This window comes from Falco biarmicus, chromosome 12 (assembly GCF_023638135.1).
Source record: "Falco biarmicus isolate bFalBia1 chromosome 12, bFalBia1.pri, whole genome shotgun sequence".
Classification (NCBI taxonomy): domain Eukaryota; kingdom Metazoa; phylum Chordata; class Aves; order Falconiformes; family Falconidae; genus Falco; species Falco biarmicus.
Genome location: NC_079299.1, coordinates 21,363,088 through 21,381,348, shown reverse-complemented (window position 1 = coordinate 21,381,348; position 18,261 = coordinate 21,363,088). Strand labels below are relative to the sequence as shown.

Below are 18,261 nucleotides of genomic sequence, written 5' to 3'. Positions count from 1 at the left end.
CTGTCTTCTAGCTATTACCAAATAATTCCTGCTCCACTCTCACTGTATTTACACATTCCAAGATACCTGTGCCACCTATCTCCAGCTAATGCATAGATTGCTACTGAAATATGTGAGCAGAATAATGCAATCTCCTTTCCTCCCCAGTAATTTCAGTGCTTCTTCTAAAAAATGACAATTCTCTTCATGAAGTACAATAGATCACATGGTGTTAATTAAGTAAAAGCCTAATTCTGCTCCTTTGGTCTCTTCCATCCTGTCTTGAACTGCAGCTGAGAAAATGGTTGTTTTTATCAGTTCCTTCAGAACTTCTGTTTTATTTTCAGGAGCAGTTTTCATTTAGTATTTAAGATCTTCCTTTCACTGAAAATGTTTTCTTACAAAGAGTGTTACAAGATGCAAACTTTGTATTACCTGTAGTCACTACGGCAGATAGTGATTAGCAAACATGACACAGATCAAAGGCGAGTGACGTGCGTGGCATGCAGCTAGCACAGAGCCATCCTGTGATGCCACATTGTGTTGCTGGCCTAGGCTGAAGTGACAAAGCCACTAGGCAAACCTCCTTCTTGTCCGCCCACATTCAAGATGATGCCAAATACTTTAAGAAACAAACCCACCTGAAGAATCACCTCTTGCGCGTTGGGTCCCAACCAGTCGGGGCTGCCAGCTCTACCAGCGGTGCAGCGAGGGCTTTCGCGCCCATGGGTGGCTCTGACTGGAGGCACTCAACAGCAACAGGTGATGATCAGACCTTCGGCAGCCAAACCCTCCACCATTTACCTGCACTCACAAGGCACACTCACCCTAGTTTTGCCTTCACACCCTGAGATGTCTTTCAGGAAGAAAAGCGACCCTTTTGCCCGTTTTTTTCCCCTTGGGGCAGGGGGCTGGGGGTCGGACATGGACACACAGGCACAACGGGAGGCTGAAGGATGGAGAAGCAACGGCAAAGCAGCTACCAAGTACAAGGGGTGCAGGGACTTACTGTGGTCGTGTTGCCTTCAGTCACCTCCACGACTGCAAAAAAAGAGATGTGAGGACAAAATGAGACCCATTAGCCTAAAAACCCCAGGATTTTCGGTGGGGGAAGATGGTGAAATACACTGAACGCAACCGTGTCTACCGACAGCGGTAAGGCAGTGGGGCAGCACTGGGCGGCCCGAGGCCAGCCCCGGACTCACCCTCCCGGAGAGCTCGGGTAGGCGGTGAGGCCCAACCGGTTCCAAAGAGTCCGGTGAACAACCGCCTCAAGCCCCCTCGCAGCAGGCTGGGCGCCGCCATCTTGCCGTCGCCAGCCGTGCCGTCACTCCCGCTTCCGCCGGCGGGGGGGCGGGCTCTGCTGGCGCCATTTTGATGCGCGCCTCTTCCCCGCCCCTGTCGCCTGAGAGGAGGGCGGAGGCGGGAGGCTGTTGTTCCCCCGCCCAGCATATTCCCCTGCCCAGCATATTCCCCCGCTGGAGTGGTTTTCCTTATTTTTTTCATTTGTTTGTCCGTTTGTTTTCAGGGTTTTTTTGTTGTTACTGTTTTGGGGTTTGAGTTTTTTAGGGTTTTTCTTTGAGCTTGTGTCAGCTTGGGGTGGAGGTGAATCTAGAGGTAGTGCTGGCTTCCTGTTACAGAGGCCTAAGCTACAGTCCTGGAACAGCTCCTGAGTCCTGACTCTAGTGAGAGGAAGAGCACGGGGTGATTTAGCTTAAACTATGTGGTGGAGAGGCCTCTTTGTTTGGATAGGCTCCAGGATGACTCCTGTATCTGGGGTGTTTCAGGCCAGCTGTGGGGTGCAGGGAAGGGGCTTGTTTCAAATCTGCTAGTTTCACATCTCTCTCTGCCAGGGATGCTGAGGTCAGTGCATGTTCCTGCACTGGCTTGTGTAATTTGGCAGGTGAAGATTGGAAACGGCATGTTGCCAGGCTTTAAACTTGTAACCAGTCAGGCCAGTTTAGATGCTTTCCATTTTTGTTTTAATGTCACTTGCCTTTGGCATGTCTTGGGCAGCTTGTAGGCTGCTGAGTGATAACTTTTCCCATCACCTTTCTTAGCATGCCTCATCTCTTAGCTGCTTCCACCTGCCTTTGGTGGAAGGTAGTCTAGAGGTGCCTGTTGAGGGGGTGTGTCAGATAGTTGGGACTTTAGATACCAATAAACCATTCAATGCTGCGTCTTCATGAAGAGTGTACTTAAGGTTGTACTCAACAGCAAAGGTCATTCATGGGATTTCTCCAAGTGCTTATTTGCATTCTCTTTGTCATCTCTAAAAAATCCAGGAAGCAAACCTAACAGAGTGAGATAAAATCCCTTGGAAGTTCATGTGCATTGATGGATATTCATGCTATTTTATTCCATCACTGGTCAACAGTACTTGTTGGAGATGTTCCGTATGTTTTTCTGAGTTTCTAGCTAAAATGTGATGTAAAATATAAAATGTGACATAAAATAAAATTTGATCTTCCTGTTTCAGGAGTTCTTCCACCTCCTTGTGTGTTACAGTTACTTCTGCTTCTTGTAACAGTTTAGTTTGCAAATCTCTTTCTGTGGCAGACCTAAGCAGTCAACTTTGGGACTTTCCGAAGAAGCCAGAATGAAGGCAGGGCTTCTGTCCAGACTCTTGTGCTCTATGCCAAGCAATGAAAACAGGGCCATCCCAGTTATTCAGAGTACAAATTGACTAAGAATGTTTGCCGGAAGAGATCTTTTCCTCTCTCGCCGCATTATGCTATATAATGATTTCTAGAATCAGGGTGATCTTTAGCTTGTCCAAAAGCTTAAAAGTAAGAGCCAAACAAAATATTTACTGCCATCCAGCCGAGGGATAACTTCCTTATGAGGAGAAGGAACATTGCTAGGCACAGTGGTATAACGATGTCACATTTTTTATGAGATTATTTGTTTTCTTTTTTTCTTTATATAGAGGCTTTTATCCTAGTGGAAGGAGTTTGGCTGCAATAATCTAATAGGAGAGTTTATTCAATGGGTTAAATTAAATGCAATCTCTTCTGCTGGCTTCCTTGGCTCTTGTGATGTGGAAAACTGAAGGGGTGACTCTCTTCATGGGATAGAAACCAACAGTTGGTAAGAACAGCACTAGCTCACCATAGTGAGCTACACAGAGATATGTAGACAGAGGGTTATGTGCTTTTCAAGAGTTTCCACATGTCATAGGATTTTTGATGCAGATACTTCAGCAGCACTATGGCTGTTGGTTGGACAGAAAGGCCAACATGGTGATAGTTCAGATGATACAGTTAGTACTCCTCTTGCTCGCCTCACCTTAAAACAAATCCTCTCTAAAGGAATTTAAGTGGCACATAATTTAATGCAAAGAAGGAAAATAATTGCTTTCTTAAAAACCTGCAGCCTCTGCATTGAGCGAACGGTTTCTTCTCCCAAGATGTTTTCTTTGTGTTCTGACTATTTCCTACAACTGTTAGCAATGCAGCCCATCGAGTCCCAAGGAGACAAACAAAGCATGTGCCAATTTGAGTTGAAGCCCATCACCTCTTTCCAAGTTTGGAAATTTGACATATTTCTGATTTCTTGGAGATAATTTTTGAATGTGTTTATTTCATCAAGCCCTTGTATTCAGGGGAAAAGAAAAATAGCCCTGAGTGCTGTGTCCATGCACACAGAGAGAGAAGACAGTTATTTTCTTTCTGTAAATTGCTTCAGCCATGCTCTGTGATCTGTTAGCACTGTGGAGGGTCGTCCAGTTTAGATAGAACTGGACGTTTCCAAGGAACGGAATGGGATGTCACCGGCCGTTAAAGAACGACTCCTTTTCCTTTTGAATTAAAATTAAACCTGTGCTCCCAAGTGTGGGTCTGGTCAGGAGCAGGGAAGTATCATCTTTTAGATAAGAAACTTATGTCCTAATTGCTTATGTCCTCTAGAGGTTTTGCGGGACTGTTCTCAAAGAAATGATATTCCCTTGTTTGAACTGCTTTGTGATTAGACATTGTAGATGTTCTGTAAGGCTTCATTTTTCTTTTCATACTAATTTGTGTTCGGTTCTTGTCTGAAAAATGGAATATGTTTTGTCTTTTTTATTATTTCCTATAATGTATTACTGGTTTCTGCTTCCAACTGCAAGGAAACTTTTCAGGTCCTTTGGGCCTTTTCTGGTCCATCGGATGCTAATGGATGACATGTATATCTGCTCCAGAGCCTTACCCGTGCAAATAGCTTATGAAGACTGAGGCTGTTCCAACCAAACATGATTAAAAGTCATAGAAATCGAGATGGAAAAAGCTATTAGGTCACGTAGTTCCCACACGCACCCCCTGGACCAGTACAGGTTTGTTTCCAATGGTACATTTTTGGTGCTTTCCAGAAGGGGTCAGTGCAGGTCAGCGTTCACTTTCCATCCAACAGCATGTCTCCCTTCCCCCTTCTTGAAAAATCAGGAAACCTGAATCTGGTGTCGAGTAGGTTGGAAATGTCTAGAATTTATATTATAGCTTGTAATTTGATGTTGGGTGATGAAAAGCAGAAGAAATGTGTTTAAGTCTAACAATTGATAATCCAAGATTTTAAATGAGGAAATGTAGTGAGCTCTTCAGAATGACTTGTTAGCTATGTACGTATATCAAATGCTACAGATCCTGAGAACTGTTCAGTTGTAGTAAGAAAGACACAGAGTCACAGGTTTATCCTGTTGGGTAGTCCATACTGAGAAAAATAATATTACAATAATATTTTATAGTTACATGAAAAATATCTGGATAATTCAAATTATATTTCTGATTGTAAAAACCAAAAGTGACAGAAACCCTCTTGAGACTGAATAAGGGAAGAGAATAACAATCATGTGCACCAAAAATGCAGTTCATCCTACTCAACCACTGTGATACAGAAACCTTTCTGAAGATTGTCCAGCATCATGAGTCTGTTAGGGCTTGGAGGCTCCGGCAGCGTTCATCTTGTGTATGTGAAGCAGGTGTCCTGGTCAAGAGTGGCCACGTCCTCGTCAGCAGGAAAGCCCTGCCTGTTCCACACAACAGCAGCTTACCCCAAATGTCTGTGACTGTGAAGAAGTGACAACCAGCTTCTGAAATAGACTTTAGAGGCTGGAAGAGAATGATATTGGGACAGAAATTAATAATTTGAAGTGCAAAGGGGGATGAAAAGGTAGCAGAAAATGGTAAGAAGGAAATGCCGCAAAGAGAGCAGGGAGAGATGGCACTCTGGTAGAAGAATCAGCGACTCACTTGAAAATAACTTGTTTATATTTTTAAGGTTTTCTTATTTTCCCAGTGGATACGGTTATTTTTCAAAGTAAAATAACCAAGTAATAATTTCATTACATTTCCTTCCAAGATTTCAAGTTAAGTGTAAACAAGAAAAATCCAGTGGGAAAATTAATCTAACTTCCTTTCTTGAGAGCACTTCAGTTCTGTTTCTCCCCCCACCCCTCTTCTTGTATATTTTCACTGCTACTGTTCTTATACCCTGTATCTGCGGCATTGCTGACACCAGCTGAAATACCTCATTGATGGCATTTGTTAGAGGGAGAAACCTTTAGGATCACTGAAAATCACTTCTGATACAGAAATGATAAGTTCTGAGATTTTCAGTGTTTAAAAAATATTAATGACTTTTGACATTTTGGAAATGTTCCATATGGGCAAGTCAAAATGATGGAAAACAACTGAACCACTTGTACTGAGATTTGATCTCTGGTAATTAATATTTGGGCTGCATGGGAGAATCATAAGAAAAAACCCTCTGTAACAACACCATGGCAATCAGACCGGCAAACTTCCAAAGCTTTAATTTTTCCAGATGTTAAGTGCCTTTTTTTTTCCAACCCAGGTGAAGGAGGAACTTCAGAAAAACAGTGAAAAACATTGAATTTATAAAGGATGGTTGGTGTAAAGATCACCACATCCTTAAATGTCCAGATACCAGTGCACTGAAATACAAGCAGTATTAATTCGCATGAAATGAAGTTAGAGTTTTTTTTCTGGGATATAAAAATGATATGGTTTATAAGTTTTAAAATATGTTTGTATGTTTTTACAGTAAAAATGATGTGTCTTCAGACCTTTCCACACTGCTTTGTCACTAATGCAGTTTGCCTTCAATGACAGGTGTGCTTGTAAATGGTAAGGATGAGCAGGAGACATGAAGTCCTCTGGTTCATTCACATGAGGCAAGCCTTGGGGTGCTCTTTCACTGGGGAGTCATGAGAACCTGAAGTCATCTGTCTGTGTCAGTGTTTTTTGCCGTTGGCTGAAGCATGTATAGCCTTGACTCAGTTTCTTTCTTGTTGCCATCAGAGCCTGAGGTTTACCAGAGAGGCGTTGGAACTGCGTAGACAAAACCAGTGATGCCCAGTCCTTCCTTCTAGCAAACTGCTTTGTTGCTGTAGAAACTGCTTCATTATTTGGTGTGGACAGCTGCAAGCTTCACATCCCTGTCTCTGGGTGCAGGAGGATCCACAAGCTCAGCTTCAGATCATTCCAGTCAAGATTTGCACAAGGCTGGCTGAACACAGAGCAGGCTCTGCAGCATGTTCCAGTCAGGAATCAAACACCTAGATTTTAAGTGAAGTGGGATTTTTGTAGCAAGGCATAGAGTCAAGACAGAAATAGTTTGCAGAAGAGAGTGCCAGCTGGGTTTATAGTTTGTGAGAAGAGTAGAGGCTCTGTCATAACGAGGAACTTTGCAGTCCTCTTCTTGCTCTTCTTCCCATATTTAGCTCCATGAGATTGGAGTGGGGGAAACCCATGCTGTGCTCTGATGTTGGACCATGATGGGACACGATGGGGAGATCTCCAGCAGGGTTTTACTCTTATGGCTCCTTCAGCCAGATGGCTTCAATCTACTGACCAATTCTCTGTGCTTTGTGTGAGGTCTGTATGCAATTTAAATGGAGCCTGTTCTCAGCTAGTTTTGCCTTTTCTTTGCCCCCCTCCCCCACATGCACTTATATTCCCAGCTGACCCTTTTCATGCTTCCCCTTTTCTCTAGCCATTCGGGGAAATTGTGCTGGCACCATATAACAAATATATCAGCTGGATTCACCTCAAATCCCTTCACTTCTGGAGGCTGTCAGTCATGTAACTCCTCTCAGTATTTCTGAGAAGAACGCTCACTTAGACAACTGTGCTGTTGGTGTAGCTCTCAGAGTGGTGTTTCTTTGTGATGCTGCTGTTTTCCAGCTGGTTAGGAGTTCAGAATGTGACACTTTTTGTACACACCGATGTTTGGTGCCACCCTGAGTCCTAGCAGATTTGTCTGATCAACAGAGCACAGTTATCTGAACCTTGATTTGTGTTTGCATTTTGCAAATCTGGAAAGAACATAATTTCTCTCTAGGTTATTTTTTTGCGTTTTCTGATATTGTTCAGCATGAAAAACATCAAATATAATGAAAAATAAAAGCAGGGACTGCCCTTCTCACTGCATATTTATCACTTAGCACCAAAATTACATGAAGTAGACAATAGGGGACAGTCTTATTAGATGGTCTTCTGAATAGAAGACAGTAGAAGACAATAGAAGAGTGATAACAGCACAAGACAGTAGGACATGTCTGTTTGTTTAGTGTCTGTCATCATCAAGCTTGCTTTCTGGACTGACATGTTGGAAAAAAGATCAGATGGGCTGCAGTGATGGTTGTTGGTCTGTTAAAATCAGTTTTACTTATCCCTAACTGTATGTGCTTTCTGCTTTGCAATCTGTTGCATTGCATTTTTTAGTGAATTCTTTACTTTCATGAATCAGTGGCCTGGAAGAGCCTTAGAAGCTGCTGGAAAATAATAGTGTTGGCTTCCTTGCCAGTCAGGTGAAAATGCTCTTTTGCTCTTGCATTTCTTATGGCTTCCTAATGTGAGTCACAGCTGGCTGGATACCTTATCTATTTAGAGATAGGTAAGGGAAAAGATAATTTCCCTTGGGGAAAGAAGAGGATGGGAGTACTTTTATGACACTTTCCAGTTCTCCTGGTACGCTGTAGGGTCTGCATGGGCTTCTGCTATGTTGTGCAGCTCAGAGGGCTATTCCACTGTTGAGGATTTCCAAAGTTTATCGCAGTGCAGTGCTGCTTCTCTTTTAATTTAATTTCTGTCAGTTTTTTTCTGGGAAAGGCATTCAGTGTCTGCTTCTGTGAGTGATAATGACACGCAATTCCCATTTTGATATTTGAGACATGGAAATAAACTCCTCTCCTGACCCCAAAGATACTTGTTCTTGGTACCCTGCGGATCTAGTATACAAACAAGAAGGACTCTGCTTTCATACCCCCCAAACAACAGAACAAAACTGTTAACTGTAATCTCACTGAGTGAATCACAGACGAATATGAGCTTGGCATGCAACAAGAAAGCTGAGACAGTGCTCAGCGGAGATGAAAGTGAGATACTGATGGCCAGAGTTTAATTGGGTTTTCATAAAACATGCTGTTCTTCACAATTTGGCTAGCGCTTGATAGTTTCTTTTTATGAGTCTGGCAAGACAATGAAACTTCAAACCGTTTGCTTTGCAACTGGAAAAATGAACCAGAGAGATATTCAGAGGAGCACTAGAACTCTTTGTCTCTTGTATTGAGAAGAAGCAATCCAGCAGCAAGGGAATGAGAGCCTCCTGCAGCCCTACATGCACAGTTTAGCAGTAAATCAGCTCAGCTGCAGTCCTCACCGCATGATATTCTTTAGTTTCCACTGGGGAGAATTCTGCTCATCTCCAGACAAGATTTTGACTTGAGTTAATATTTATTTCCATTTTTACAGTTGTGCTGTTCAGTGATGGATGGGGTGTGTTAACCTTCTACTTTTTCACACCTGGTCCACACCTGTTTGGGATCTCATTCCCTGCCCTACTGGGCAGCAGCTCTTGAACTTTGTTGGATCCTGGATCTCAAGCCAACTGAGGGTGGTTGAAACTCTTGGCCAGAGGGCTTTTTGTTTTTAAAATCGGAGAGGTTGATAGGTTTTGTTTTGTTCTTCAGTGAATATTCATTCTCATGACAAAAACATTTCACAATAAGCTGTTTCCATCTGACAGCCCTTTGGCAGCACATGTGTGAAATAAGTTGGTTTTTTGTAGTCCAATTCCTAGTGGGGAAGAATATCCCTGTCTCAAATAAGGCATTGGGATTTCATTGCACTCATTGATAGCTTAATCAAAGAAGTTGTGGACTAATATTCCTCACAGTCTAAACTCGTTAGGGAACATACAAGTTGATCCTCCCGCACACTGTGAAGAAACTTGTTCTTGTCTTGCCTGTGCAGCTCCTTTTGGGTAGGAAGGGAGCTTTGGTCTCCAGGGCTGTGGATTCAAGAGCATGAAATTCAATACAAAAATTTTAAAACAAAAAACAAATGGCATTGTTTAGAATCCTGTTATAGCATGTTTTTTTCATTTGCACTGTGGGAGCTTTAAATATTACTATGTGAGCACTAGCCAAATTTATGTTGGTCAAGACAAGAGAGGAACTGGGAGGGAGTTCAGAGAGACCCAGCTAAACTTACTGAAAAGGCAGCTCAATGGCAAATTAAGTTCCTTGTATAATGCCAGAAGATAATGCATGATTGGGAGAAAACTCGTTTACTCAGACATCTTGAAGTGCTCTAATTTAATTCTTTTAGTTTAGGAAAAGACCTGAGCACCGCTACTCAGTGTGCTCATCAATATTACTGAGAATATACTTGACTGGACAGTGTGTGGATGGCAAGTATGTGGAGAGTCACTGTAATTATTAATAACAAAATTGAAAACGAGAATAAACATGATGCTGCAGACTTTTAAACTAATATCAGTTCAAATTTGGATGGTGGACAGATTAGTAAGTGGATTTTACATCCTCTCCTGACTTGTCTGATAGCTTTTTCTGGAGGGGAAATACTGAACTGTAGAGGCCTTGGGACTGGTCTAGCAGAGTGACTGACATGATCCGTATCTGCTGGCTTCTGTCTTTATGGGGTAAATGAGGTGGAAAGTCAGGACTGATGTGCACGGAAGGAGCTGTGCTGTGAATCGGGCAAGAACAGTTGGGGTGTCATAAGCGAAGGCTAAGGTGTGCCAGCAGAGATGGGTTATGGTATCACAGAGCTGAGTTGTGATGAACTTGTGAGTAGACCAGCAGGTAACTGACACTGGGGCTATTGATGAAGGCTCAGAGACAACTACCGGGCAGTATGTTGTGGTCCCAGAGCTGGAATAGTAGGAGACCTGTATGACAGTATGAGGAGCATCTGCAGAGTCTGCTGTGGTGACACCGGGGAACAACAGAGAAAGGAGGGCAATTGCCAGTCAGGAATGAGGGATGTTGGCAAAGCTCAGTATTTGGAGTAACTGGTTAGTGCTGGGTGCTTTCTTCTTCCTTGGTTGCCACTATGTGTCAATCTTTCCTGGTGGGTGGTTTTTTTTTTTTTTTTCATTTTCCTTTAAGAATCTGGATCCCCTTGAGCAGCAGGTCATCTTGACTATAACATAGAGGAATAAGCTTGGGAAAGTTTTGTTAAAAGAAAGTGGGTTATAAAAATAACCCTCTCTGCATGGCTTGAACCTGTCAGCATGAAGCTGCCAATGATGCAGCTGGAGGGGAACACGGCAGGCTCCTCGGCCCTGAAGCAGAGCAGCCCACACAGCCTGCAAATGTTACGGGCCTGGCGTGGGTTTGGGGGAGGTGTGCCTGCCTTGCCAGGTGGGCCATGCATGGAAGTCAGATGCTTAAGTGGCCGTAAGCCTCTAATCAAAGCAATCATTTTGAATCCCAGTTCTGCCAAGGGCTTGAGATGGGTAAAGGAAGTGCCTGAAAGTCCTGCTGGGCTCACCTCCAAAGTACGGGGTGCTTCTGTATGTCCTTTTTGGGATGAAATTATTGGCCCCTTGCAAGATGAAACAACTCTTCGTAAGGATAATTCTCTCTGCAAGTGGCTGCAGCATGAAGTTGTGCTGGTGTCCAGGCCTGGAAGAGTCAAAACAAGCTAGAAAGAAAGTGGCTGAGGGGCTGGGGAAGCTTTTGTCGCTGAGGCCTGAGATGCTGGCTTGCCCAGGGTGTGTTGGTGTCCTGCTTAGGGTCAGTAGTCCTAGCTGCAAACATTTTCATCCAGACAAATTGACTCTGTTTGTTCCTGTTGGCTTTGCTCCTGTCTCCTTTGTGTTCCAGCAAGGGAGAATTTACCCTCTGCAAATGCAGGGCTTACATGCAATTTTCCTGGAGTGCTCTGATAGTCAGCCAAATCAGCAGGAGCTTTTTGGAAACAACAGGAGCCAGCTGAGGTCAGTTTTGATCTGGGTAGGAACTTTACTAAACCAGTCTTGTGAGGAGCCACTTTCATTAGGCCAAGTCAGTAGGAACTGCAGAGAGCTGGCTGAAAAGGTATAATTCCTGGTGAGGAGCTCTTGGATGGAAGTCACCTCCTAGATGAAGAAGTCAAGGCCATGCTGAGTTATTTGCTGCTAGAAGGGACTTTGGTTTTGATCAGATGAACTAGATGAGGCTCTTTAAGTTTTTTCTCATTGTATACTAAGAGTCTTTCCAAACAGGCAGCAATGGACCTATAGTTTGGAGCAGCAGAATTTACTATGTCCTTCGTCGGTGCCCTGAGGCCAGGCTGGAATCTTCTCTGCCTACAGCTGCTGTCTAATTCCACTGTGTGTAGTCCTCACCCCAGCTGTATGGAGGCTTCTCTTGATCTTCAGACATACTGCAGGAAACTATTTAATCTCATTGTCCTCAGAGCCATCTATTTAGAGAAGAGCATATCATAGCACGACATGTTAATTTATGTGGTGCTGTGTTGTGGGATATTCGTCGTGCCATGTCTCTAGCCATGCAGTAGCATATGTGAGCATGTCCTTGTGTCTACCTATCAAGGTAGCTCACCCTTTCTCCCAGCATTATTTTGCTTCCTGTGTTCTGGGTTGCTGCATCTTGATGATAGCAGAAATTTTCTCAGGATGCTTCCAGGCTGTCCGGCTTCTAATGCAGCATCTGATCCATTTTCTTAGGTGACTAGCTGAGGATGCAGGCCACATGGTTTAATTCTCAGCTTTACCCCAGACTTTCTGCATGACCTTGGCAAGTCATGAAGTGATTTCTTCAACATGTAGAAGCAAAAGTCAAACTCCAAGAGAACAGCAAGAATAAACTTTTGCATGCTGGCCATTCATGAAGTACAGAGTACCTGCATGTGGTCTATGTGGTTGTGCTTGAGAAATAACTTACAGTAATTACTGAACGCTCAAGAGCATAACTATTGGCAGAGCCACCTAGTGGGAATATGGTCTGCATGTCTAGAAGTCTTTCTGCTGGACTGGGCATCATTTACTGCCTCCTCTCTTCCCAGCCTCTAGGGCCATTTCCTTGTTTACCCAGTGACAAAAATGGGGACAGTATAGGGTTGCATCAGGTTAAATGCATCTACATGAGAGTTTTTACTGGCACAGTTACATTGGCAGCCCTCTTTGGCTGCTTGAGCTTTACAGTATGGGACAAACCTTAGTCTTTGGGTTCCTCAGGGACTTAACTGTAACTGGGACATAACTGGGCCTTGCTTTCTTGTAGGTCTGTATGAAGATGAACACATTAAAGTTAAGAGCTGCACAAGCTGTAGCTGAAGGGACCATTGAAAAACTTTCATAGATACAGTATCATTCAACCAAGTTTTCATAAGATGTTCAGTTCAGAAGATGACTTGAAATGTGTGCATTTGGTAAGTGGAAGTGAGAACATGCACGAGGTGGAGAGGTAGATCAGTTCAACATTTCCCTAATTCTAAATATCCTTTGCAATGCTACTAAACATACCCATGTTTATATACAAGGAAGGAAAATGTAAACCAGGAGACCATTAAGGTGATCTGTTTACTTTTACCTGCTCACCTGGCTTACACAGTGTTTTGGTCATTGGTTCTCAGTCTTGACTCTCAAAAGGAGTGAAATCATTGAATCGGGGATTCTCAAGGGGCAAGTGTGGATAATGGCACTTTACTGCAAATTTGAGGCCTTTCAGCTGATCTTTGGTATTTTCTCCCTAGCAGTTCTAAGATTTAGTGCGCAGTAAAGTCTCTTTCAAAACAAAATTTTGAAATGGATCCACCTCTACCCTTGGATGTTTCTGCTGGTGAAAGCTCTGTGACCTGATCCATTCCTCCCCAGATCAGACTCTGTTACAGGAACTTTTTCCAGTGTGGCCTGTAAAAGCATCTCCTTCTCTTGGCCTGAAAACTGATGGCCCAGTTGACCTACCACTTTTGGCTTCAGGAAGAGGCCCTGATCCCACTGCTTTCAGAAACAAACATTCCTTGTGGCTGCTTCTCTAAAGTCAGCATTTCACATCAGTGCATACTTGGCCTTTATACTTTTAAAGCAGCTTTGTGTTTTTTGGTGTTGGGTTTTTGGTTTTTGTTTTTTTTTTCCTTCCCAGATACTGGGGAACAAGAGGTTCAGAATGTCTGGTAATGCAAGAGCAGTGTGATGCCAGGAGTTGTATTGCTGGCAGGATAGTGTAAACATGCTTGTCTTACAAGCTGGTGGCAAAGATAGTTCTTAGAAAGCTCTTGAAAGACTACCTGGAAAATCAACAAAGGTGTTACATGTGAATAACCCACCTTCCTTTTGGCAGGTCTCAAAATGAATCCTTCTCCTGCAAGGTGGTTTGGGCATTTTAGGGAGTGGTAAGTGAACCACACCTCTTCTTCCAAATTCTTCTCACCGACCCACCACTGGGCCTTAATTCTGCCAAGGAAATTTTTTTTAAAGTTCAGTGTCAACAGGCAAGTGCTGTCTGTTCTCTGTAAGGACAACATGTATCTGAGGGATCTAAAAATACCATTCTATGTTGAGAACTAGAGAATCTGTGTTGTCTGTAGGGACTTAAGTTACAGAGAGTAACTAAAATACAAGATTTATTAACTTTGTCCAGTAATTAATTGATGGTAGCATGTGAGGACAGCTTTCATAAGAGACTAACTTTCATTCTTGGTTTCCTGAGTTGATCTGTCTCTCTGTCTGTTTACCTGCCTACCTCTACCAGGCATGCACAAGGTGATGGTGAAGAATACGGAACCTCAGCTAGATTTTGGGCAAGATTCTTTGCATATAATCTGTGTCTGGCACAGATGGCTGGGGGCAGATCATCAGAAAGCCAAATGTAACTTCCTTGTCATATGGGGCAGTCATAGTGTGAGTTAGAGTATGCTAAGGGAAGTTTTCTCTTATGCTGCTGATGGATAAACTCCATGGAACCTTAATCTGATGAGCAATCAGATAATAAAACAGAATTCTGTTGAGAGCTCTGCCCCTGTTAAGACACCTTTCCCACTGGTAAACTCGCCACTGTCCCTTTGCACTCACAGGCCTGAAAATATACATTGCATTTTGCAAAATGGCGGGGGTGGAAAACAGACTGGTGAGTGGTACCTAGTTTCCAGGCCATTTCTTCCAGCCCAGGAATCTTTCCATCCCATCTCACTCCCTTTGTTTTTATATATGGCAGAGGAGAACTGGACTGTAGCATACAAGTGATGCTGCTTTTGGTTTTGGTTGTTTGTTTGCTATTTTTTTTAAATAATGTGCATTATACATTGGATTGTGACATGAACTGCAAATGCTCTGTAAAGGGCTTTTTGCACTTCAATACAAAGATTTCAGTCTGTGCCCCGGTGCAGCTCTGCCTCTTTCTTCTAATGGGAGGCCTCAGCACGGGGAAACACGTCCTAGGAAGGCAGAACAACAGGGCGGGAATTAGTCAGATGCAGAGGAGAGCAGCTCGATACTAATGGCCAGATAGGCTCTGACAGCCTCACACCAACGGGCCACTCTCCTCTACAGGGAGTTTACGAGGCCTTGGCTTGTGTGGCCACCTCCACTTATGAAAGAAAATCAAAACCAGATTGATGTCCCCCTCCCAACAGCAGCTGCCTGTTTTTTTGCATAAATTGTGCTCCCCTGCCCCTCTCCAGGGGAGCTCCATAAAATAAATGGATTCATTACATGCGGATTTCCTTTTCCTTCTTCTCTGGAGAAACAAAGAGCCTATTAGACACAATATGGAAATGCATATACACATGCACACACGTGCAGACAACATGAAAATGTGCACGTGCACATGCAGTGCACAGGCTTCCTCCCATCTCTGTACCCAGACAGTGCCATAAAATAAGTGCAGAAACCCCTTCTTTACGTGCACAGCTCTGCTGAACACACAAGCCTGTATTCATTCGCACAGATCTGCAACTTAAATTCTAAACTAACAAGGACAGGAAAGCCCAGGGCAAGTTGCCTCCTCCCAGAAGGTGCAGCACTGAGAGTGCGCTGAGTGGGGGTTGCTTTCTTTCACCAAAGCCTCCCCTAGTACCCAGGAGCTGTGTTTTTACCAAGAGTGTAAGGGCCCCATCCTTCTCAGAGCAGGACTTACAACAGGCTGCATGCATGGGACATCATAACCACAGGACCTGGGAGGCTGCCAGCTCTCCTTCCAGCTGAAATAGAGGAGGGTGCTTGGTGGCTGAGAAAAGGCAGAGGGATGAAGGTAGGGAAATGGCTGGGAGCCCTTCATTCCTCTCATCTCCAGGTGGCGGCAATCCTGGCACAGGAAAGAGCTGGAAAACACACCTTCCCTGGAGAGCTCTGACCTGTGCAGAAGCCACAGATGCAAATCTCACACACCTGCATACCAGGGTGAGGGACACTCTGGAAACCCCTTGCTGAGCAGGTTGCACAAAGTTAGGAGATGCGTACATTCACTTTCAAGATGCTGCCATAAGACTTTGGCCCCAGGACAAGACTGTAGTATGTGGGTACGTTCACATTGTATGCTAAACCTGGGTCAGAGCCTGGGTTTGAGCACTAACTTGCTTCCCGTGCAAACCGTGAATGCCCTAACCCTCAGGTCCAACTCCTTCCATCTTCCGTCAGAAAGCCTTTGGGGCTCTGAAAGCCCAGCTTTGACTGGGTGCTGTGCTGCAGAAACAAGAGCCAAATTACAACAGCACTGGGAAACTGGTTGTAATCTTTACCAGCTCCTAGTTAACTGCTCAACTGATTGGGGAGCCAGCAATGGAGCAGAGGTGGGAGAGCTGCTTTCTCTCTGTGGCACCAGGGGATGCTGTGCCTTGGGATGAGGGAGAGGGACACAGCTCAGCTGGAGGGTGGGTGGCGGGCATGATGGTGACATTTACTGGGTCAAGGCTCAGGACCGTGCTAAGGACATGCCACTAGTGCCTGAGCTGGACTGAACTCTGCCAGAGCTCTGGCATTCAAAGGAAGAAACTGAACATCAATCTCCTTTTCATTCAGAATCCATACTACTGCGGAGCCCTTTTTAGCCTTTTTAGGAAGTGGTAGCGTAAGTTTGGGAGGGCATAAGCAGCAGGCTGGAGGCAAGAGAGACCCATTCAAAATCAAGGGGTGGGGAAAGCAATGTTGCCAGGAGAAGGAGTTCAGATGCACGATCCAAGACCCAAACCTCTCAAATCATAAATGTCTCGGTAGTGTAAGAAGATACGGGTGTTTTTCTCAGCCCTGCAATATTGGGCTTTTAGGTTACAGTCAGGCTCCATTGCTAGCTTTTCCTGGCAGCTATGGAGAGTAGGAACTTTCCCTTATAAGACGTATGTTTTCACATAATTGAGTGAGTCTGAGAGCTGGAGCTTTAAGAAAAACAGTGACTCAAATGGGATGTCTGGTGAAATCTAGAAAGTCAGCAGCACAGGGGAGACAGACCCTGCTGAGGAGGGCTTCTGAAGAGCTACTGAGCAGAAGTCCTGGAACTGAGAGAAGCTGGCAAGAACTGAGATATGAGGGAGCTTACAACAGTTCATATTGCCTTAAATTCGGTATTCTAAACCCCAAGGTTTTAGACATTTCAAGCTGGACCACAAAAATTTGTGATAACTTTAAAATAATGAGCTTTTGTAAGAGAATAAATGCTGCATTTTCACTCTTTGCCTCTTGCTTTCTGAGCCTTAGAGTTGCCTTCAAATCACATTTTGTAGTTTTTCCCACAGTGAAGAGCGCTAGAAATGTCTCTCATGTAGAAAACATGCTGCATTGGGGTCATAATCAGTTTTCCTCACAAACAAGAGGACTAGAAACTTGTCTTATGTAAAAAATATGTTTCTCACCTAATCATCTGTCGTCAGGATCTGGAGCTTTAAGGAAAGACAGGAACAGTATAATGAGATCCACAACCTATCACAAGCACTAGCAATAGCAATACTACTTCAAATGGCTTCACTTCACTGGTGTCTGCAAGGACTTTATATACGCAAATATGGAGATTGCAATCATAACCCTGGAAGTGCTGGAGCCTTGAAATGGTCAATCTAGGTGAGCCCCCAAATCCATTTATTCCTGGATCCTGTCTCTAATGCTCTGATACTTTCTCTGATGCCTTTGCCAGATGCTTCAGGGGAAGATGCAAGATCTTTGCAGTAGGCAGATGTAACAATCTATTCCACACTTAACATTGCTTTCTTACCCATTAGAGATGGGATTGGGACCAGGAATATGAATTTTAACATATTTTCCAAAAGTGTTATTAGCTAGCAGCTTTTTTTTTTTTTTTTTTTCCTTTTCATCCACATCATTGTCCAATCTTTTTCTAACGTTTGCTAAGTTCTTGGCTTCCCCAGCTTCTTGTGTTAGGGATGGCTTAGTCCAGTTACAGATGATGTGAAGGAAATTATTCACTTTGATGAAGTTTGGACTGGTTGCTTTTTCATCTTATTGAGTATCTGTTCACCCTTGTGTGTCCAAGGACAACAGCAACACCCAGTTGTCTTTAGCTCTGTATTTTGTATGCTTTCATCAGGATGCCTTCTGGTTGCAAGAATGCATGGGGCTGGGGATTTGTGCCAGTGAATCACTTTGCTTGAGTCTCCCACGTACTTTACCTGCTTACTTTTACAGACCCTGCTTCCCTTCAGTGTTTTTCCCTCCCTACATGTGTTACGTGATAGCTGAGGCACTCAGCTTGGACTGAGACATCCTCTGGTCTGTCTCCTGCTGTGACCTTTTTCATCAGCATCTGCTCCTCTTTAGACTATAAGCTCTGTGGCAGGGATGAGCTTTTGTGTATATATGTTTGTGCCTGCAAACCATGATTTCAACTGGAACCTCTACGTTCTGCTTTAGTGCATACCGCAATTGGCAATAATTCACACTTAAATAAACCCTGCTCTGCAATTCACAGGGCTGAGCTGAGAGCTCCTTCTTGGTGACCTGGTGCCCAGGCTTGGTGTGGGGCTCATCCCCAGAGCACAACCGGGCCAGTGCCTTGGAAGGGATGCAGTGCTCCTGATTCTCTATGGG

The 18,261-nt window shown here is 43.9% G+C and overlaps 1 protein-coding gene across 2 annotated transcripts in view; it reads right to left on the bottom strand.

Annotated features, from left to right (window-relative positions):
* Positions 1–1,339, bottom strand: part of MRPS18A (mitochondrial ribosomal protein S18A) — a 33,199-nt gene extending 31,860 nt beyond the window's left edge. The window contains exons 1-2 of one of the 2 annotated variants that reach the window (XM_056357300.1): positions 1,185–1,339; positions 989–1,020 (exon numbers count right to left, since the gene is read on the bottom strand). In XM_056357300.1, the coding sequence (XP_056213275.1) occupies positions 989–1,020; positions 1,185–1,284 (132 nt within the window). In that variant the 5' untranslated portion in view covers positions 1,285–1,339. The remainder of the gene's footprint in view (positions 1–988; positions 1,021–1,184) is intronic. The other variant, XM_056357299.1, reaches the window with a different exon arrangement.
* Positions 1,340–18,261: the final 16,922 nt, after the last annotated feature.